This window comes from Vidua macroura, chromosome 9 (genome assembly GCF_024509145.1).
Source record: "Vidua macroura isolate BioBank_ID:100142 chromosome 9, ASM2450914v1, whole genome shotgun sequence".
Classification (NCBI taxonomy): domain Eukaryota; kingdom Metazoa; phylum Chordata; class Aves; order Passeriformes; family Viduidae; genus Vidua; species Vidua macroura.
In genome coordinates, this window is record NC_071579.1 from 14,729,397 (window position 1) to 14,753,485 (window position 24,089).

Genomic DNA, 24,089 nt, shown 5'->3' on the forward strand with positions numbered 1-24,089 from the left:
AACCAAGTCCAGTCCGAACCTGTGCTTCCATTTCATCTCTAGAGGTGCCCACGTTAGCACAGTTGGAACACACCAGTGAAGCAGTGCGGAAGCCTTGCCCTGCTGTTCTCAAATGTGGCTGTCTTTTAATTTATCATGAAAATTATTTTAGGTGCTAAGACTAGAAGATATATGCTGATTGGTAGAATTTATTTAAGGTCTTAATATTTAGCATGGCAATGTGTACTATGTAGTTTTTGATACTCTTATTCGAAGAGAATGCAGTTCCTTTTTTCTCAGGTGCTACCACTGCTAGTGCCAGCTGCAGGAGCTCATGATCATGACAGCAATATCTCAAAACTTCTCAAAGCAGGTCTCTACCTTCATATACACTCAGTCATGTTTCTCCCAAAGTAAGAGTTTGGCAGCAGCTGGCCTTACCCCCATTGAGTCTTCAGTACCAGCTTCCTTCTTACCAAACTCTGGTATGGTGTTCTGAGACAGATTTCCTTACATATCCCCTTAACAAACTGTGATCTTGGTCCTATACCCGTCCTGACCCTGGGCCTTTCTCTCTGAACTCACTTGTACCCTGTCTTTCTGTAGCAGAGCTGTGCTCAAAGTTTGGTTTGAGCTTTCAAAAGAAGTAAGATGTGCCAACTGTGTTGACATTGTATTGGCACAGCTCAAGTGTGAGAATATACTTTATATATATAAGAAAATTAATTTTAAGAAAGGAATATTTAACAGCTTTGCTTTCTAGGCATAATAACTAGGTCTGTATATAGATTTTAATTACAAAGCTGAAAAATGTAGAAAATCCATAATGAAGTTGCTTAAATGGACATGCACTTTATTTCCATTGAACCAGAGTTGGAAATAATAAATGTAATGATACTGGACAACACAAGAAGGAAAACTGTAAGTCTAATATGAGTGAAACATAAAAGAGAACAAAAGTTCATTGAAAACCATTTTGTCTTTGAGTTAGTGAGAAAAATAACCAGCACTAATTTGTAATTATTCCTTTAGAGTAGAAGAAAGGAATGGCTAGATGTAATTGCCTGAGGAACAGGCATCTAATGCCACTTAAGATGCTGCAGGGTAACTATGCTAGTCTCATTGCTGCTTTGGAAAGATGTGGGTCTCCTGCATTGATTTTCACCTCCGCTGTCTGCAAATTTGTGTCAGTGACATTTCCAATATAACTGGACTTCTGTAATTTGCTGCCAAATTGAGCTTGCAGTGTCTTTACAGGTTTTTTTTTAAGCATCCCTAATAATCTTTGATATCAAAACCGTATAATAATCTGGAAGAGCAAAACTGTTTGCTAATACGTACAATTCCATTTTAACTAATACTCCTTTATATTGGAACAAATGAGAATTGGGGATAATAAAATGTCACCACAGGGAAAATAGCTGAAGGTTCTTCAGAACAGTTGTATAAAAGGGTTGCCTGTTCAGCCAGGATTAGAATTTCAGTGGGATTTAATACTGTCTAAGGAAATCCCATGAAAGTACACCTAGGCAGCTGGTTTGTGTTTCCAGGTGATGGACAGAGGCTCGTGGTCTGCAGTAGACCAGCAACTGTAAGCAAGGAGTCCAGTTACAAATGTATTTCTTGAATGTTGGCATTTTCTTGGTAATCTCTATATGTATCTGTATGATCTGGTTTAACTTTAGAGAATTGCATGCTCAGTCTAATAATATGCCTGTAGTGAATTTGAACCTTCCAAACCAAATTCTTGTTACCCATTGTTGGTTCAATTGTCAGATCTTGACAGTGCTCTTTTTATTCCTAAGTGGATTCTTACTCTATGTGGCAAAGTACTTGCTTTGAATAAACACTTCTGTATGCATTATCCTACCTGATAGAAAGTCCCAGGCATTGCACACAGGGTCTGCTATGACCAAGTACTTCACAGTGCTTGAACATCTTCTCTCTGTTCTGGGTCAGCTGTCCTGGTACAGGACAGGATAAGTGAAGGTACCTGCTATAAAAACCAGTTTCTTACTGGCTATGATTATTGAGGACTGGATATAGAAAAGGTGGTGGAGGAGGAAGGTGATATACTGTTTTTCAGCCTCTCAGTTACTTCTAGTGTGTAGAAAGCCGAAATGAGATCCCAGCATTAATTTCTCACTAAAGAAACTTCTGTGGAACCTCAGCCATGTGCTAATTCTAAGGGTACTATTGTCTTCTGATCTTAAAAGGTAACTCTAGATTTAACCCATCTTCATGGACTTGGTGGGACTTTTAGAGGAGGTGGGAAACGTGGTTAAATTAAGGAAGAACTACACTCTATTATTAACTACACTTCTATACTGACAACAAATAAGAAAATACAGTATGTAAAAAGTTTGCTTTAGTTACATTATGATTTCATTAATGTAGATGCAGAACTGCCAACAGTAATTCTCTCCCTTTAAATGACACTTCAGGTCACTCCTGGCATTTCCTCTGATTCTTTTTCTTAAGACAATTATCCATCTGAAAAAAAAAACAAAACACCAGAGGTTGTTTTCTCATGGAATCAGACACTGGGAACTTGCTGAAGTCCATTCCTTAGAGTTTTAGTATGGAAAGAATCCTTGCTACTTCTCATATAGCTGGTGACTATTTCTTTTCTGAAGAAGTCCACTGAATATTGAGAGTCTTTGAAGATGTGAATTGTAGGTAACATCTTTAATTAGTTCCCTGGTTTATGATTTAAGGAAACAAGAGAATAGGTGTTTGCCCTGATCACTATGTGTTGAGAAAAAAGAGATCAGAAAGAATTCAGTAGTGCAATATCTGCAGGTGGCTACATGAAAAGTCTTCTCATCATGTGTCTGGGAAAATTGGCACCACTGGTGTGGTGGGAAGGACAGGACTATCTACAGAAATGGTGTGCACAGATGTGTAAAATAAGCTTTTCATTCCTGAGCTGTAAAGAACTGGTAATGTAACTGGCACTTTCTGGTCATACTTGTAACAAAGGTTGCAACTCAGTTACTGCCCAATTGACCTAGAAATTGAGAGAATATTTTCAAGTACATAATACAGCAATTGTAGTTTTTGAAGGTAGATTTGTTAAGCTGCTAAAAATCCTACAACCACTCCAGACTGAAGATGCTTTTAACCACTTTGCAAGCTAAAAAGCTAAAGTTTACCATTGCATAATCCACAGTTTTTGCTGACTTTCTTCTCAGTGTCTTTGATGGAATTTTGTGTAATGTATTAATGCATTTAAATAATGTCAGTGTTATTTAACATATATGCTTATATATTACTCTACTACAAAATTCTCTCTTGAAGGTTTGAATTTTTGCTTCATTGGTATGTGACTGTCGTCTTTATTTCTTCTTCCTTTCTCTTTTTCCTTCAGAACTACTATGGAGCTGCCAAAATGATCCTCTCTGACAATCCACTTGGCCTGACATGCGGAATGGTGTGTCCAACATCAGATCTCTGTGTTGGTGGCTGCAATTTGTATGCCACTGAGGAAGGACCAATTAATATTGGTGGATTGCAGCAGTTTGCTACTGAGGTAGGTAGGACTTGCAAATGTCTTAAATTCTTCGTGTGTACTATTGAGTATTGCCTGTGCTTACCTTTGTTAATGATTTTTTTCAAAAAAGTTGATACTAATAAAATTAAAGCATAGAAAGCTAGAATAATTATCATTTTTCCTACAGCACACTCAAATGCTTAGAAATGCTTTCATAATGCAGTACATTATAGGAACATAAGGAACATTATTTGTGAACAAGATGGTTCTTTAGACATACTGGTAGTTGAGACAATTTCTTTTATAATGAAAGATTTATTTCAGGTAATATCTGTTATAATTTGATTTGTGTCTTCTTTTAGCCCTTATTCTATGATTAATAGAGAGGAATTATGACTTGATAGATAATGCTAAATATCTGCCATTTTTCTTCAAAAATCTTTAGAAATCTATTAAAAAAAACCCTCAATGCTAGCATAATGATTGATATGAAAACTGCAGAGGATGAATAGTTTTCAATGTTTCAAGTTTGTTTAAAATTATGTTTGTTCCAAAAGCTCTAACAGATAAAATTGTTATATAGTTCTCTCTCCATCAAAAAGAATGTTTCAAAAAATTTTATTCTCTTTAGTATTATCATAGTATCTACATTTCTATATATCTAATATATAAAAAATGTAAAAGAAAAAGAATTGTTGGTAATAACCTTTAGGTTTACTGCTGTTAAACACAGAATTTGTATGTATTGTAGCATTCTTAATTTGTAATAATAGGGAGTCACTTTTGCAATTAGTACTTTTTTACTTTTCAATTAAATTTTACTGTGAAAGTAGGTATAGTTGAAAAAATTTAATGGTATGAATGCTTCCAAGTAACAATCATTATAAAAATATAGATTATAATATTGAAGAAAATGGTAAGGTACTACTATTCATACAAGAATTGGCCCAGATAGTGTGTTCACAGCTCTACCTGTATAAGTAACTTAGCAAATTGTGTAATTTAGGCATGCAACATGTGTTAGTCTTAATGAGAGCTGCATGGTGATTCTCATGCCTGGTGTAATATTTGTCCCACAGGGGCTTATTTACTGAAAACTCCATTGTGCATGAAGCCAGTTTTAGGCTTTTTTTTCCCTTGGAATTAGTCTGAGGATCATACACTTGATGCATTACGAGAGTGAGCAATAATAAAAGGGCACAACTGCTAGCTGAGATAATAGATAAAATTGCAGTAAAGCAGGAATGTGGATTTAAAATGGAAAATATATGGGTATGACGTGTGCCCGTTGTGCTTCTGAACAATGACTGATCATCTGTTCATACTGCAGATAAAGCTCCCTAATTGTAAAATATTTGTCTTGCATACGGTAGAACAGTAAAAAAAAAAATGGCACCTTATGCTGCCTGCATTTTCCTTCTGCCCTTTCATAGTTTTGTAACTATGTTTGGCTCATTCTCAAAGTGAATTGTAATCCAGCCTGAGAAAATGTGAATTCCGACAATTAAATGTTTAAGTGGAAAAAGGGAAATGTCCGTTTGTGTTTGTGATGTAGAATGTGTATACTGGGATGCAGTTACCATGGTAACTGTTGCATCTAGAGAATAACATGGAGTAAATCTCACTGTTATAAATGACGAGTGTCAAGCTCAGGTTACACCTGCGACTTGCACAGGTCAAAATTATATTAATGCCTTTATCTGTCTCCTTTGCCCAAGTACTTCAGAATCAGGAAACATCCATTTCTTGAACACAAGTTCAGTGAAAATATACTGAGATTGCAGTGACAATACATATAAGCATGAGGTATATGGCTGTCAGTCCCAAAATGAACTAAAATCACTGGTTACTCAAGTACAAGTTTGCAAGCTTGTAGTGAAAAGGAAGCGAGGTCTATTACCTTATCTGCTGTCATATTAGTAAGAAACCCTCAAATTATTATGGTTTTGGATAGACTTTATTGAGTCTAAAGGTTCTTTTCTGTTTCTGTTTAATCATTCTGAATGGTGCAGCACAAGCTAAATAGAAAATGTATTATTTTAATCTCTGCATACTAGATATAAACACTAGATCGTTTAGTGCCGTGGCTCTTGTGCCAGTTACAGTTGTGGTGATTTGTTCCTCTTTGCAGATACATTCTGGCTGCTGCTGCAGCAGAAAGAAATTGGAAAAGGGAATTTGATATGTGTTTTTCTGAAAAGAGGGATTATATGAGCTTACCTTCTGCTCACCTAGGGACAGCTCAGCAGAATACCTGGGCTGGAAGGAGTGTTCTGGTGAGGGACCTGAGTGCTGAACCTCCCTTCTCCCCCAGCCGACCACAGTCAAGGGAGAAATGTTTTACCTGAGGGATTGCCAAGGAGTGGCACACTGTGCCCTTGGGCTTAGGTTCCTCTTTGAGTTGCAAATTGACAGCTCGGGTCAGTCTGTAGTGCAGCTGTGAGGAGAAGGTGGTTCTCACTGGGCTGCCATTCCTGCAGGATGGCCTTGAAATACCAGGCTGGGCACAGATATACGAGCTGCATCTGCAAGAGGAGGGTTGTTCTGGAGAGCCAGGACAGTAGGACAAATAGAAAAAGCCCTTTATTTGTCAGTATTAATTTTAATACATCTTTAGGTAATTATGTCTTTTAAGTCATATTGAAATCCATGATAAAAATAAATAAAATTTCAGGCATGGCTGAAGGGGATGGTGCTGTTTCTACAATACAAAGTTGTTTTCTACAATAGTTCAGGGGATGAATCTGAGGACTTCTAATTTTTCTGGCCAATGCTGAAAGAGTTCCTGATATTTTGGCAAGTTACATAAACTTCCCTACAGCTTGTTTTACAGCTGTAAAGCTTTTTTTTTTTTGGTTTTTAAGGCATTTGCATTAATTTTGCTAAGTCCATTTAGTGGTGGGATTAATGAAATGTTGAGATTTGGACTCTGCAATGTCCTAGATCCATGGGATATCTTAGGACTAGAATAATGGAGGTTTAAAAAGTCTTTAATAAGATGTTTTGGGGCCTAGTTTTGTAAGCACTCACCTATTTCCATAAAAATTTGAAGTATTGCAACTTTAGCTCTTAAATTGTGGAGGGAAGATCAAGAAGGTTTCATAACTAGCACATGTCTGTGGAAAAAACACTTCATGTAACATCCTATGATACCCACTGCAATTAAATGGAATTAATAGGGTGATCATGTAATTTGACAACTTCAAGAAGGTTGAAGTTGTGCATGGAATTTGATTTATTTTGCATTAATATATGTGCAGAATATGATTTTCTTCTTTAAATATTCAACTGCCCCATATTAATGTAAGCCAGCCTACAGAGAAATATCCATGGAAACCAGTGGGAAAGTGTGAAACTAGTAAAACCAGTTCCTAAATGTTCCTGATTTCATTGCCTTTATTTTACTGTCTGTGCATTAGTAAAATGTGATAACAATTCAGTGTATACTGATACATTTCACACTAAAATTAATCCCAGCTAGATTCTAATGTTTATATCAGTAACTGTTTGGTATCTCACTGCCTTAGTGAAGGAAGCTTTTCCCTATCTGCATTCTCAAAAGCAGCTAAAATGACTTGGCTAAAACTTTCCAGGAAATTTAAACTGGAATCAGTTGCTCACCAATTGAAACCACTGTAGTTTCCTCAAGTGGGACATTTTGTGGAAACTGAATATAAACTCATGTTTTGGATTATTTTTATATATTTTGGAATTATGCTCTTCATTGAATGTTTTGGAGCATGACCCCTTTGCAGTTAAAGAATGCTTTATTTACAATAGAGAATACAACAAACTGTTGGATTTCATGCTATGGAGAATCATGCTGTAGAGAGCGTTGAGCAAGTGCACTCACACCTTTACACACAATGAAGTGATGCAAATAGGACAACTATGATATATTACAAACGTGTAAATCAAGAGAGAATTTTTTTCAGTTGTTGGAATTTAGCAGAATAGATTGCCTGTTTTGGTTTGGTCAAATTGGATCTCACTTGTGGACTAAGTCTCCATGTTTTATAAGCTGGGATATCCTGTTGGAGGGCTCTAATGGACATAAGGCATAAGAAGTGGACAGAATCAACGTGGGTTTAATTTGAATAGGTCCAAGACAGTGAAGTAATGATAATTGTGTCATATTTGATAAAAAGTTGAAGAATAAATGCCTAATGTTATTAACATCTGTTATTAATCTATCTAATCTCCTTTGTCTGTGTATGAGAGAGAGCCAGAAGGAAAGGCAGACGTGAGGATGATGACTGAGGCTTTTCACTGAGATACTCTGCTTCAAAAGTCACCATTTGGTCTCATTTTCCTGAATGGGTCTTGGTTAAAAAGCCCTGCAAAACAGAGGAAAGAAATCATGTTTTTGAAGGAAAAATGGAAAGAAGGGTAATAGTATTAAATTTTACCTGCATCTTGAACATAGTCTGAAGAGAATAGAAGCACAAAGGACAGTTGAATGTAATGTGCCACTGAACACTTGCTTGCCAGTTACTCATCTCTAGCCACCAAAGGATTTATACAGAGGAATTCAGTGATATTTAATTAAGTGACTTACAGTATAGGGAAACTTCAGCATGAGGTGAGTAAAAACCCTTTGAAATGCATTAAAGCAGTTTGCTATTTTCACACAGTTACTCTGCCAGCCTTAATATGCAAAACTGCCACTGAATTCCAGATGGCAAGATACTGCCACACAAGCTGGCTGTGCTGCATAAAGACAGTTTTACCCTGTTTGCAAATAGGCAGAATTAAAGTTGACCATTCAGCCTGAACTCCTAGGATTTTCTGCATGAGTGCTTGGTTTCTGAAGCTTAGCACTGCACTACAGTAGTGTGGAACTTCAGTGTAACATTTATTTGATGGGTATGACTATTCAATAATACATATAAAAATAGTTATGTTAACAATAAAGTAAATTTAGTAGTAAATTTGTTAAGCATATGCATATTCAGAGTGTTCAATATGCACATTAAATATGCAAGTTATATATTTTTTGTTACTGAATAGCCTTCTTAAGCAACTATATGAGACTAATGAAAATTTGCTATAATTCAAGTAATTTCTTATGAATATAACAAAGCAGACATTTTAGAAATATCATTGCATTTGGGTTATCATAATCTAGTTTCACAGTACAATATGAGCTTTTCAGCCTGTGAAATCCATTAATAACCACATTAAACTTTCCCATATTGTATGAATTGTCAGGTTTAAATGATTCTTTCTTTAAAACAATTATCTGTCTCTTGCTTCATGCAGTTTGTTAAACCGCTGTGTCAATTTACAAAGACTGGGGGAGTTTGACGCAGAAATTTTAGAGAGGGAAGGAACTAATCATTGGTTTACCTAGCATGAGTGCTCAAGTGCACATGAAGAAAATGAACATTGATTCAAAATATAAATGAAAAATTCTAATCATGAGTGGAATTGCCCAACTTGAAAACCCTTTGCTTCTTGAGTTCTAAGGAAAGTAAAATCTGTTGGTAAGCTTCTAAATAGTTTAAACATGATATTTATTAAGACAAATGTCAGTGCATGTAGTTTAGAGGACTAAAATACATACACATACTAGTTAGTATTGTATGTACTAGTTAGTACTAGGGAGCACAGCTCTGCATTGAAATAGATGGGGAAGAGTGTGGTCTCCTGGTAGTTTTTGAGATGCTACATTGATGGTGTTTGTTATATGACTGAGAATCCCCACGCAATGCACTCTTGAATTCTTTTGTCTGCTGTAGTTATATACTGCTTGGGTTAAACATTTTTCCCCTAATGCCTAAAGTAAAAAGAAGATGTACTTGTGCTCTTCCATGCTTCTAATGTTTATTATCCTCTAAGGCTCTAAGTCTATTATTTTTCCTTTTGTAGATCATACAAGGTAGAGACTCAATTCCTTTCCCTACAATTTATGTAAGTGCAGAGGAGAGTGAAATCTAGTTTGGGCAATGCAGAATATTTCTGCCTTCGCCTCCTACCTGTATATCTGAGTATGGAACTGATTTAATGCAAATCTGGAATCTTGTGTGACATTACAACCAGGTTAGCAGCCCATTGCATTGCATTCTGTAGAAATGCACAACAGTGGGCAGAGATTGTTCCTAAGTATTTTTAATGGTCAGGACAGATTGGAGCAGATAATCACCATTATGCAGGTGAATGAATAATTGGGGCATAGGGAGAACAGTCTAACTTTAAGGTGTGTCTACAGTTTTTGGAAACCCATTTAAAAAGTGGACAACAAATTAAATAAGATAGGTAAGAAACTGAAATAAAGTCCTATCAAATTATCTAAGAGAAGGCATCTAAAGCATGGGTTACCAATGAAAATATAGCACTGAAGACTAAGTGTGGTTCCTAAAAAAAACATTTCAAACCCACCTAAAGTTTGTCACCTACCACCTCTAAAATTCAAGCTATAAGTGATTTTTCCAGGATCATGCAGGTTGTCTCTTGAGGAAACAATGCCCCTTTACAGACACTATAATCCTGTGCATTACTTGCAGAGGTATTTTTCTACTAGTAAGAATAATTTGTTTGCAGGGAAATTTTTTGGCATTGCAGAGATTCTCTGCCATCTGGCTGACTTTGCATTCCTATTCTGTTACTGGTAGACTGGATCTGTCTTCTCTGTAAAATTTACAGTAGTGAAAAATCTGACTTCAGAGATTTTTAAAACAAAAAGACCCATAGAAGGACCAAACCCTGCTAATACAACATCCCTCAGAAATGCACAGATCATGTCATTTGGAAACCTCTGTAATGTTGTGAGTTTGCAATAATATAACAGCTATGTGACAGCACTAGCAGAAGCTTCCATCATGTCAGTCATAATAAAATTTAAGGAGGGAATGTAAAGTGTTTAACCTGTTGATTGTGTTGCTTTTCAGGTTTTCAAAGCCATGAATATTCCTCAGATCAGAAACCCTTCCTTACCTCCTCTAGAAGATATGCCTGAAGCATATCAGGTGAAGATAGCTCTTCTTGGTGCAGGACCTGCAAGTTTAAGTTGTGCTTCCTTTTTGGCTCGACTGGGCTATTCAAACATCACCATATTTGAAAAGCAGGAGTACCTTGGGGGCTTAAGGTAATAAAACAATGACAACAAAGCACTGTTTCCAATTATTGTAGAAAGCATAATGAAAACTGTTGTACATACATAGTTTATATGTGATCACTTGACTTTTAGCAAAGGAAGAGAAAAGAAGATTTCAAATCTGTAAAATTCATTTTATATTTAAATAATTGATCACTCATGTTAAAAGAGGTACAGGCAAGTTTTAACTGAAAATCTGGTGGTTATCTCCTATATTCTCTTTGTATGGCCTGTTAAATTCCAGGGTGCAATTGCTATTATCAAATTAACATATTAGAAAATTGTGTCAGGAACCATTGTCCCTTATCCAGAACTTCTAAAACAAGATCAAGTACCTGTAGCTCTAGTGAAAGAAAGTTTAAAATGCTTTAGACACATAGTAATTTCAGGGAGAGTTTTAGGTTCAGCATGCTTTCCTGGACTACCTTGTGCAAATAAAGGTGACAGTGGCAATCAGCCATGAGTGGATGCAGCTTTAGCAGACCATGGCATATGGGTGAAATAACCCCCCTGCAATTCAATCTTCAAAAAGTTACAAATACATAAAGGAAGGTACTTTTCTGCAGTTTTCCTAGATGGTAAACCCTTGGCTAGTATTTGCATGTAATCCTCTACACTAGAAAATTTATTTTTTGCAACTGCAGTAATGGCTGTGGTCAAATCTAGTAGCTTTGTTGTAATCCCTGTGTATGAGATAATTGAGGCACTGACTAGTGGATACCAAGCCATTCAAAATCAAAATTAAATTCTACGATGTAAGATGTGCAAGAGTACCAAATGCCCTCACACAATGTGTTTAAAAAATAAAAATTGTAATGAAACAGAGAGACAAAGAAGGGTTATGCACTTACATTTCTTAATGCAGCATCACTGAGATCAATAGAGTTGACACGGTTAATGAAATCGATCCATAATGTCATAATGTCAAATACTTATTCAGTGCTCTGCAAGAAGAGAATTGGTTCTGGAGAAGTTGAGCTGATTACTTGCATTTTTCCCAGCGAGGTTCAGAATTATTATACCTAATTACCAAGGTGTTAATCCATAGGCATTTAACTGTGAAGCTGTTTTACTTGAACTAGTTACCATAAAGGATTGCAAATTTAATATGTGAAATACCTATTTACCTGTTCGGTAGCACATGCTATCATAAATACCAGATTAAAATCAGTTTTGGTGCTGTAAAATAGTCAGAATTAATAAGAGGTTTTTAACAAAAAGGCTCTTTTTGGTAACAGATTGGACTTGGCAATACAGTGCAGGACTTCCTGCAGCTGCTTCAGTGCTGTAGTACAATGCTACAGTTGCTTAGTACGTGCTTGTGTATTTGAAGCAGTGTGATCTTAAGTTCTTCATGGTTTAACTTGAATTTAAAATAATGTTTTGCCTGTTGTTTCTCCTAATGCAAAAAGCCTTACACAGAGTTTTGCCTGTTCTGTTAGTATCCTTAATGGTCGAGGAGTGTATTGTAAAAGGTATTTCTTTCTTTTGAGTCTTAACGTGTATCAATGAAGGTCAAATTTTACTTCCATTCACTGTAGAAATACTCATGTGTGGTTTAAGGGCATCAATTCCTTTTGTCCTTATTTTAATCTTGAAACAGAAGGGGGGCTGGCCTGTGGCAGCAGTCATCCATTATTGCATTTCTAAGCCTTTGCAGCATATCTTTTAACAAATTTAGGTTATTGATGGGTGTGTTTTAAAGACTTCATAAACTATTGCAAATTGCTAAGAAGACCAAATCAATTTTGTATTTGGAATCAGCTGTTTATCATGTTTATCATGTTTTTGCCTTTCTAAAGTTTTTTCCAATTGTTTTTTATTAGGATGTTTCTTGCATCATAGCTATTTTTCATAATATTGTGATGCCAGAAAGGTGTCTAGTGATTGCAATTCCTGTGGTGGGATATTTAAATGTAACATAAATCTGTGCTTCTCTGAATGTGTCTGGATTTTTCATATTTATGGGCAGGTTTTCCTACATTTCACCAGTTGTGTAAAATTCATGCTTTATAGTAGAGTAGGCAGGAGCGCACCATGCTCTTGCTTAGAGACCATGAACAAGCTTTACTCTTTTGCTCCTATCTGTGCCACTGCCTTACAATGTACCAAAATACTTCTCTCACTAGGCCAAAGAGTTGTGCCTTGAGCAGCAGTAATTTGAGGTCACTGAGAAACACCAAGCACCTGTCCAGGCACCTCTGACTTGGGTCAGATTTGAGGTCGATGTGAATTTGTGGGACACTTTGCATCCACTGCATCCCTCCTCCATCTCTGCCCCATTTCCTTTTCCCCTCTTTCTCTCCATTGCAGAGTCAGAGACCATCTGCTGCTGCTGAAAGAAATTGCATCAGAATTATTGATGTATAATTGACTTTCATAAAAAGCCTATTTTCATAGTTAACGTGCATGCATGGGGGTATACCTCACAGCATAAAACTAAGTGTTTAAGAAGAGCAAAAAAAAAGTGTTTTCAAATTCTGACAGTGATGTAACATAACCAGTGTTGTTCTGGGAGCATGTTGTGGAAACGTCAGGCCTCCAACAAATACATAGGTGGCCTGGAAAATAGAACTTTCCTTTTTTATTATTAGATTTCTTTATTGAATCTCTGTTGAAGAATCATATTGATACATTAGTTTCTGCCTCAGACACCTTTATTTAGCATGACCTGTGAAAGTTGTATTGACACATTCATTATATCTGATATTTACAACACTTCTCATTGCACACTGGTCAAGAAAGGTGTAAAAAGGGCAGTATTAGAAATAAGGAAGAACACCAGTTTCTTATCAATATAAATAAAGTTGATGCAATTTAAAAGAAATAAAACTCTTCTGGCCTGTCAAAGTTAGATGCTAAAGATGGTATGGTCAATATCAATATGTAAAATAAGCTGCAGTAACTCTCTTGTGCCTCTGCTTTGTTATGGATATTACAGATTCATTAATTTGAAAACAGATTAGACCGTTTGAAGCTTAGAAGTATCTGGGGAGAAGCCTTTACTTTTCTGCATGTTTAGGTTTTTATCTTCATTGAACAAAAGTATCCAAAATTTAACTTCACTGTGTTTATCTGCAACATCTTTTACAGTAGGAATTTAGAAGTGGCATATATAGATGTCATTTCACTGGTGATAAATATATATATCTATTAGATCTGTATCAGTAGATATAAACTGAGGTTCTATACTGGCACTGCAGTTTTCCCCTTCTGTGATTCTGGAAACTTGAAGATGTCATTCCTAATCTTCCCCAGGAGGAAAAAATGCCAGTTAATAAACATTAAGTCAAAAAACAGACATGAAATCGACAGCTGATAAAGTGTTGGTCCATCCTGAAAAATAATTAAAAATTTATGAAGTAGAAATGGAAGTACAGTTTTAAATACCCTAGCTCAAAATAGCATATGTACCACTTTTAAAAAATTGTATGGGAAATTTGATACTCTCGTATTGGATAGCTTAATGAAAGATTGCTGTGTCACTTTGCTTTCAGTAGCCACAAGGTCTTTTTTTAAATGGGTATCCTAAGCTTAGTGTTACGTATTCTGGTGAACAAAAGAAATGGAGCTGAAGTCCTTTAGAACTCAAACATAACATATATTGATTAGTCACCTGCAAGAGTGGGCAGTGTTGGCCTCAAGGTACTGCCTTTCTGGCCTGTATTTTAGCATTGGATGAATAATGCTTTTCTGTCACTCTAACAATTAAAAAAGTCAAGAGTCATATTTCAGCACATTTCCATTTGTATATGTCAAAATTAATGAAGGTATAAGGATTTTAGCAAATAATAATAATAATAAATTTAAAAATAATATTTTCCTAATAGTTACAAGCATCTTTATTTGTTTTAGTATGTCTGAAATCCCCCAGTTCCGTTTGCCATATGATGTAGTGAATTTTGAAGCCGAGCTTATGAAGGATCTTGGAGTGAAGGTAATGAAAAATATATCCTGCCTATGTATAGCTCAAAGGAAAAAAAAGAGCAAGAACTCTGCCAAAGATTAACAGCAAAATGTCATGCACATTAGTAAAGAACGATTAAAAGCTATGCTAGACAGAGGCAGGAAGATGCTTCCTCTTGCTCAGGGCATTTGTCTGTCTCCTGTCTGAATGCCACTAGTTTGGAAAAGGGCAATCAATAGTTCTCATCTGGAATGCCTGCATGTGATTAATTGTCTGTAAGAAACAAATTCCTAAATTGCTTTAGGGGTTCAATATAGCTATTGGAATGATTTGATTTTTTTTAATCAAGTTTTTTTCATGCAAGTTTGGCACTACTTAAACCATTCATATTTGATACTTCTTTTGTTCCTTCTCCCTGAGTTTTTTTTTTCTTAATGGTTTATCATACAGTCTTGCATCAAGTTAATTTTATAATAAAATGCATCAAATTAAAGTGTTAACATGATCATCTGTTATAAACAATAATACTCTATTCAACTTCTTGGAAAGCAATAGTTATGCATTATTCTGTTAAATAAATGTGTGTTGTTTATAGATAATGGGAACAGTGATTTATTGTAATTTAGGACTTGAGCTGAAGATTTAGATAGTATTTGCAATTGTTGCACATTTTAATAGAAGTTACAAACTTAGAATGTACCACTGGATCAAATTTTTGAGTACCAGGAGGGATACTTTATGTTTAACACACTAAAGCCTTCCATGAAACAAGAAATTCTTGCATTGAATTCTTTCATGTTGATTCTTTTTTGTAAAAGCAATAGACTGTTGTCACAAGACCTGAGTGAGAACATTATCCTGCCTGGGTTTTATAAAAATGCTAGTAAGATGCAAGATAAGGTTTAAAGTGCTACAGGTCTGTTTTTCTACTTTAAAGTTCCCTTTTCAACCCTTGAAAAAACGGACAGAATGGAGGTTTAATTAGGGATGGTGTTAAACAGAGCACTGAGACACCTTTAGACAAAATTGCTGGGTATAGACTCCTGGGAATCCTCTGCAGCCCCAGTTCCCAGGGCTCTCTGTTATGACAAAGTCTCCAGAATGGTGATAGAGATACGGTGATAGAGCCACCATGTCATCCTGACCTGTAAGTCCTCTGTGGTTCTGGAGTGCAGCAGAGAATCCAATGTAAATTTGTTTCAAAGATCTGCCATTGGTGTGCAATTGACCCTTTGGCAAGCTAGTTAAATAAGTACCTTAGCTTTGTACCTCTACAAGCTGGAAATATTTCTCATGTTTACTTAAAGCATTTCAGATCTGTGGTGGAAGGTGCTGTGTTGTGTAAATGCTCAGTAGTGCTGTTTATTCAAGTAATTCCACTGAAATTAGTAAGAATTAGTTAGATGGATGAGGATTACAGAGCTAGGCCCTAGAAGTATTATGAATCCTCACATACATTAGTATTGCTATTTAAATTCTTTCATTAGGTTTTCATAACATATGTACACAACAGGATAAAAAAATGTAATGACAATTTATGGAGTGTCTTTTGTTGCAAGTGAGGATGGAGTCTGTATTGTTTTAAGGATTGCAATAGTGCATGGCTTTTCACCTCTGATAGAATTTATACTAAATCTCCAAAGACAGTCAGTGTTTTAAGTAATGTAAATTGTACTTCTGCCTTTTTCCCCCCACCAACCTGAAAAGTATACTAAATTAAATATAAGCAGATTGAATAACAAACAAGATACACAGTGACTTGAAGGCTAAACTGTTAAGATCACAAAGTAGAGAGCTTACACAACAGCACTGCATTTTGTGAAGTAAAATCACATGTGATATAAAAAACCTGAGGGAAAACATTCAGGTTCAGAGAGTCTAAGATGTGGAGATAAAAACACACATACCTGTGTCAAGAAGTATGAAATATCAGAAGAGGAATCACACACACTTTTTGTGCTCAAAGGGCTTGGGGTTAGGAGATGAACAAAAGGTGTGTGTATCTCCAGTTGCATGACCTCTGCACAGGGACTGCCATCTTTGGTTTCCTGAGCACGCAGAGAAAACCATTCCCTTTCTCACATTTGCAGCTCCTCTAGGTGCTCAGCCTGGGCAGTGGCTGCTCAGAGCAGGACTGGTGGTGGAGAATGGCTCTGGAAAAAAAATGGCACCTTTTGCTTCTGGAATCAAAAAGTAATTGATCAGAAACAAGTATAGATTATAGGTGTGTTTTGATTGCTGTGATTTATTTCTTTCAATAAATGAGCACCAATTACTGCACTGTGGAAACTGTTTCTTGTCTAAATTAGAATTAACAATTGCAAGTCTAAATCAAAACTTACGTCATTCATCGTTTTGAAAACCTTTGTTAGTTTACCATGCAGAATGTGCTGCATCATTATAATTGCATTTTTTACCAAGCAATTCTTAATTCTTTCAGATAATTTTTAGGAAAGGCCTTGCAGTAGATGGAATGACACTCTGTAGCCTGAAAGAAGATGGCTATAAAGCAGTCTTTATTGGAATAGGTAAGAAGAGCTCATGGTGCCATGTTTTGTCATACTGAAATTGAAGGACTGCCTAGGAATAAACTAGCATTTATATCTTTGTTACTAACATGATGGGAGAAAGCTTTAATTTGGTGAATTATGGAAATATGGAATATAAGAAAAATTTTAAAATCAGGAAGCTAAAATTAGTGGCCTTAAGAGGATTATTAAAATTTTCAGATTTATATTGCAGATCTTTAAGTAATATGTGAATGTAGTCGAATGGGTTGATTTATTGTTTGTTTAGATAGTTAAAAATGGATGAACTAAAAATTTGCTTGTAATTAATTGCCATATTGGCCTAGAGCGATACACAAGTATAGTTTTCAATTTTTGCGAACAGCTTACAACACCCACACAATTACTGAGTCTATATGTAAGCCAGTGATATCATGCTTGGTTGCTTTTTTTCTTTCATCCATATAAAATGTGTAACATCCTTCAGATAGGCTGTAGTGAAATGTACTTATGGAGTGGGTTAACAAAATAAGCTGATTTTGCCTTGTACAAAACTGGCATCATGGGTCTGTCTTCTCTCATATACTAGAGAAGTCCTGCACCTCTCTGCTGTTTGAATCATCACTTCTTTTTAATGTTAGATTAGAATTATTATCCATTTACAATTATTTTGAAGTACAGCTGGACCCATTGCTGCCATATGATAGGCATGTTGAGCAGGCATTGTCTACAGTTGGTATGAGGCTTAATGCTCTTTATTGATCTAGACGTTGCCTAAGTGAACATAATAGGAAACAAGTTGTCCAACTGTTCCTCCTTCCTATTATTGATTACAGAGATGTAATTCTTAGTACAACGACAACTGTTGTTTACCATCTGGTTATGCAGTATAATAAGCTTTGCAGGTCTATTCTGTTGTGTAATGATAGCATAGAGTGTTGTGATTTATGCAATCCTAAATCCTCACATTGTTAGAGAACTTCCATGTATAGGAATTCTGATGTATCATATTTTGATATAATTGTATATGAGGCAAATGGTGCAACTTATATTTTTTATTGTTTTCATCTGTGTCTTTCAAACCACATTGCGAAATCTCACCAATGAGGAATTAATTCATAAGCATTTGTTTTCTGCGAGTCTAGCACTTGGGAAAAAATTCTCAGTCATTTTTTTTTTTAACATCAGCATCATTCCTCTGCATTTCTGACTCAGAAGCTTAGAATAACAGTTCAGTTTAGTGTCAGCAAAAATGACCACTGAGCCAATTCACAGAGAACTGGAGTGTTTGGTTTATGTATCTAGCTTTATTTTCTGATCTTAATAAAGCTATGCTAATATAAAATATTTTCTATTAGAAATATATTTATATATATGCACCTACAGACAACATTTTGCCGTACAGATACTAGGTAAAGGGACACAGCCAGAATTTTAATAAACAAGAGAAGGTACCTGAAGCATAATTCTGTAAAGCATGTGTTCATTGATTGTACTAGGAAACAGAGGGTATAAATGCTAATGGAGGATTATGTGTACCTACAAAGTTTTGTTATTGGACACTACCTTGCATTTATGATGCCCTTTCTGTACCCCTCGTCTACCTGTCATCTGACTTTTGCAGTACTGTGTAAGCCACTGGACTTGTGGCCTTGCATCATGGTAGTGAGAGGGGGAGGACATGATGAGGGTTTGCATATTTGTGGAGTTAAAGATATTAATGCAATAGAGCATTTATAAGCTCTCAGCAGCAGCCATTTCTCCATAATGAGTCTGAACTGCATTTCTTTTTGTGTTCTTTGTCTACTGAACAAACATATTCAGTGAAATAACACATTTGAACATTACTCTGAATCATAGGGGTAAAATAATTATGGAGCTACTTACATAAAACGGAAGATTTATTTTTTATTGTAATTTGCTTCAGAATGAATTTTTACCTTGATGGAAAAGAAATATGGTAGTTTTAAATTTTCCCTGTTAGTGGAAAAAAGAAATAAATGAGTGTGTAAAAGAAAATGAAATCCCTGATAGGATGAGAGTACAGTGTGAGAGGACTTTTTTGCAGCAACGTGATTTTTGAAGAGCACACCTTTAGTCTTGCAAATAAGATGGAATTAAAGATTTGCTCAGTTGGGATTGTACAAAAGTCCATGTGTGATTCATGAAACAGAAGATCACTTGTAAATAACCAGCTACCTGAGGGCAGGTGGAGTTGCAAAGAGAACTTTGAAAACTATTTTTCACACAGTTATGCATCAGGGAAAATCTGTTGCCTGTGGGAATAGTGTGTGGTAGAGAAAATGCCCTCCACTGCAGGTTCTGTTGATGGTAAAACATAGTGACTGAGGTTTAAGCATTCCAGTGAGCGACCATATTGAAGAAGAATTAATAGCAAAGGCTTTTTGTGAGAGCCATTTGGACAGGTGTTAAATATGTGCTCTGATCAGCTGTTTGCTGTGCTTCTGACATGAGAGGTAAAGAATTCCTAAGTTCACAAAAGGATACAGATTAACAGACTTATTTGAAATGAAAAATAACAAAAGAGCATGCTTTGCCTCAATTCTTTTCTTACTGAAGCATTGAGGCTACGTTGGTTTATCTTAAGGGGAAAGATGCTATCCAGCCAGTAGGTTTGGTATATTTAGTCACTGGCTCAAAGTTGAGAAAAATACCTTGTACTAAACTTGTAAACAAGCAGGTGGCCAGTATGTGTCACCAGCATTTGACAACCTCAAGGGTCTCAGTGTGAGTCACACCTTACCTCCATCTTACCTTTCCCAATTAGGCTGTGAAGACTAATGTGAAATTTGAGGTTATGAAAGCATATGTTGAACTAGGAAAGACTAAATCCTAGGAAAGGCTTTCATAGTTACCTGGATAAGCAGTAAGGATCCAGCTGGGCAATGGCGATGTAAGAGATACACCATGCTTCTGGTTTTCTCCAGCAGTCACAATTTCAGCTTACAGCTAACATTAATATTAGGGGATAGTCCATGAATCTCAGTTTCTTACATCAAAATTAATAACAGACAATGGCATGCGTGATAATTTTTAAAGGAACAAAAGGTAGCCGCTAAACAATGTGAGGAACAATATTCTTGGAGTCTCTACTGTATTTTTTTGGTTCTTTTTTTCACTGTCATTTAGGTAGGTGCAATTTCTAAACTTAGTCTTGTATCATTGAGCAGTTAAAAATACTAATTAAGAATTAGAGATTAAGAATTATTCATTTAAGTTTTCATCTTAGAATTCCAATTCTCTTCTCTTCTGGGTTTATTTTGTTACGCACAAACACTAATTAATAGAAATTAAGTCTCCCAAATAAATTTTCAAAGTTGTAAAACCAACCTCTAAAAGTAAGCATAAAGAAAAAATTCTATCCTGTCCTGATTTGAAAGATTACTCAATGTACTCTGCTTTGAATCAGCTCTGCTTTTTGATAAGAAGGGTTTGTGAAGAATTTGTGACTGAACTGACAAATCAGTTTGAAAATTTTGCTTTAAAAAAAAAAAGTCTTGCATCAGTTGCTGCCTTCTGTAAACACCGTAGAGACTCAGGGCAACAGAGAATAAGCATGCTGAGAGCAAAAGGCGAAATCAATGAAGGGGTGAGGGGCTAGAGGAGAGAGCACATGGTCCTCAGAGACAGCAGAGGAAGGCAGCCAAGGATGTCCTGTGGGGAACAGAGCAATCTGAATGCTTTGTGTTACTGTGTCTCTTCATGGATTTTCAGAGTGGAATATGGCTTTTACCAATAAAAAAATCCAAAACAAAACATGTGTATGTGTCTCTCATGGCTATCAGAGCAAATGCAGAAATACCAGGCTTTTATTACTCATCCTTCTAGAAGTTCAGCTGAATTTTTTGGAAAACAGGATTCTGTTATTCTGTGCTTTAAGACTCCACAAAGCATTTCAAATCCTTTTTGAAAGAGAAAATACATAACAGTTTCTTTATAGAATTACTTAATTGAATAAAAATGCATGAATTCAATATTTAGAGGACATTTTTTATGTGACATTCAAACGACTACATGGAAATGCTATCACTATAAACATATTTTCTGCAGACTTTTACACAAACCTCTAGCTTTATTCTCTAATATTTTATCATAACATAGGTGTTTTATGTAACATTTACATTTTCCTTAGAGAATATCAGATAAAAATATATCCTCAAATATTGTTTTATTTGGTAAACTTTTAAGAAAAATCTAAAGACCCCATTCCCAGAAATTGCTTAAACACTTCAACTTCAGTGTTTGTAGATTTAAACTTGCAGCACTAACTTTCTACTTCTCATTGAGTAATGAAGCTTTGCTTATTTATTCCTTCATCTTCTGCTACTGAATTGCTGTGAAGTTAGTTTTATTGTATATGGGTATTCAGAAGTCTATTAAATGCTGTGAAATGGTGGGTTAGGTGAGTGTACCAAGTAAATCTAAGCAGATTGTTTTTTGAATGTATTCTAAATAGTATATCCTGCTTATAAGGGTTAAAACTGTACATTAAAAAAAGAAAGTAAATGAAATTCCTTGTGGAATGAACCTTTGTGGTAATTGCAGTCATTCATAGATAATTAACATTCAAACAATGATACAATAAGATCATGTAATTGATTGGAGAGAAATTACACACAAAAAAAAAAGAAATTTAAAGTGCAAGCATCAATGTACCTTGTTTAAAAAAAAACCTCTGTGAGATTGATTTACTCTCTCTTCCCCAAAAAGTAAGTAATCTCCTCATGCCTGTTATTATCTTCTGATTAACTATGCAGTGCCACCTGGTGTGCAGATGGGAGGACTATTACACATCAAGAGCTCTGTTCACACCCACCCACACAGATATAAACCTACATGGCAAAAAGTGAACAGATGTTCATTTTGCTTGTGCTATAGGAAAAAATTGTGCATCGTACTCCTGATTCATAAACTAAATTTGGAGGACATGAAATCTGCATATGGGGCCCATAGGCCCATGGCCAGCACAGACATTTCTGGAGGAAATACGTAATGTTCAAAATAGTTCTCATTTCAGGTTGTGAACAGACTTTTATTTGCTTGCTTCTCTGGTTTTGGTTTACCTTGTATTTCTGAGTTTTCTTTTTCTTTCTACCGGCAATTTCATTTACCTCCTCCAAAGGAGGAGTTTAGAGGCAGAGTTTTAGAAAACATATCCAGGATTTATCTGTTAGTTGGTTGCTTTTCAGAGTTGATTTGTGTTTCTTGGTGTTTGTGATGTTGTGGGAGGCTGTTAGGCCCCTTGGTGAAGAGCTGTTTGTCTCAGTGGTAATGTAACAAGTCATGTAAATGGCAGTGCACCTTGGTGAAAGACAGAGCTTTAGGACAGGCATTGTGCAGCCTTAGACTCTTAGGATCACCAGCTGTCTTGTTGGAGGGGTTTTGGTATTGTTCTGTATTATTTTATAATTTCATAAATATTTTGACACTTTATAGGTTATGTAGGTTTTGCCGCAAGTAAGCCAAAGCCTAAAGACAGGGAGATAAAAGACAACTAAAGGAGAAAAATAGTACCTTGGAAGGTAGTGCAGGAAAGAATGATGTTGGAAACACAATCAGCTAGATACTCAAAATAAACATGTGGTTGGCATAGTTTCTGGGTTTATTTCATTGCCCCTCGTAGACAAGGGAGACAATCTTGCAAAAAAGTGATTTTCACCAAGGATTTAAAATGGTGACAACAATAGTCTTTTAAGAATTTGTATCCATATAAAGTTGAAGATATTGAAGGTTAAAGATCCAGGGAAAACACTTGAAATTATAGTTTATTGTTGCAAGCCAACATATTCAAATTCATGTATCTGCAAAAAGCTGTGAGCCTTTGGTATTAGAAATAATGAGAATGAAATAATCAAGATGAGTCATGAAGCCAGAGTACTTTGAAGAGTTTGATGAGCAGCAGTGGTGAAGAGCAGTAGCAGGATCTGGGCAAAACTAATTCAAAATGTTTCATAATTGCCTTACAGAACCTAGACTAATATTAAAATTAAAATTTTAAAAATGTTTTTTTAAATAAAGATTCCGTGAGAAGGCCAGTAATAGATGTGTTTACACTTTGTACAAAACAGAATCCAAACTTCACACTGAACTGCAAATGCCTGAAGTGAAGTCCCAAGGAAGAAGGTCTGCACAAGTCTGTGCAGTCAAGTATAGGAGTTTTTTTCTGATCTGCCTCCTGGAGAGCCTTAGCTCATGGCTCACAGCTTAGAGAATAAATGCCTCCTTCTTCTTTAACACTACATTTCTTGTTTCATATCCCAAGTGAATAATATTCTAAATTATACAATCAGTTGATTCTAATACAAAACTTGTTCATTTTTATTTTATTATCTTCTGCTACTCTTTAATGTAAAAAAGCATTGTTATTAAAAACCAAATACTTACTTTAAAAAAGGAACTCTGTGAAAGAACCTGTTCTAACATGCTATATCAGGAATTTGAACTTGCTGTTATTCCTGATTCAGCGTCTTTCCTGGAGACCAACCATGTACATCAATCCAAGAATTTTTATGACTGAGGCTTTTTCTGTTGGAATTTGTAGTAAGTTGTTATTTGAGCTCTTTAGTCCTTGGTACTGCTCTGGATATTGGTGGAATATTCCTATATATACATCAGAAGCACTAGGCAGTTGAAAGCTTTTAGGGCTAAGATTCACAAAACAGCTTATTTATTGTTAATAGTCTTAGGACACTTTCAAAAATACTAATAATCTGCCCTTGGGCATCCTCATGATATTCACTTGCAAATTACACAGATGTTTTCTGCTTTTACTTACTTATCTTTCCTACCAAAACACTACTTACCATAACAATCTCTCCTGTGCATGTTTTACAAAACACTCTCCTTTTTCCATGAAGTTTTAAGCAGTCTTATTGCCTTATGTCTCATAAATATAATGTTCCTGAATTCATATTCCTTCCACTGCCCACTCAAAAATGGGTGTATCCCCTTGTTGAATTGAATTGACAAAGTTAAGACAAAACTGGATTTATGGTACATGTTGAAAGAATTTTAGAGATTGCTTTAGGAGATCTTCTTGCTCTGCCACTTGTCTACTTCTTGAGAGCGGTGCCTTGGAAGCCACTG

General features: G+C 35.7%; 1 protein-coding gene across 2 annotated transcripts in view; it reads left to right on the forward strand.

Annotated features, from left to right (window-relative positions):
• The window catches only part of DPYD (dihydropyrimidine dehydrogenase), a 339,310-nt gene that overhangs the window by 102,323 nt on the left and 212,898 nt on the right, over positions 1–24,089 (forward strand). For both annotated transcript variants that reach the window (XM_053985511.1, XM_053985512.1), the window contains exons 5-8: positions 3,350–3,511; positions 10,363–10,559; positions 14,424–14,505; positions 16,916–17,003. In XM_053985511.1, the coding sequence (XP_053841486.1) occupies positions 3,350–3,511; positions 10,363–10,559; positions 14,424–14,505; positions 16,916–17,003 (529 nt within the window). The remainder of the gene's footprint in view (positions 1–3,349; positions 3,512–10,362; positions 10,560–14,423; positions 14,506–16,915; positions 17,004–24,089) is intronic.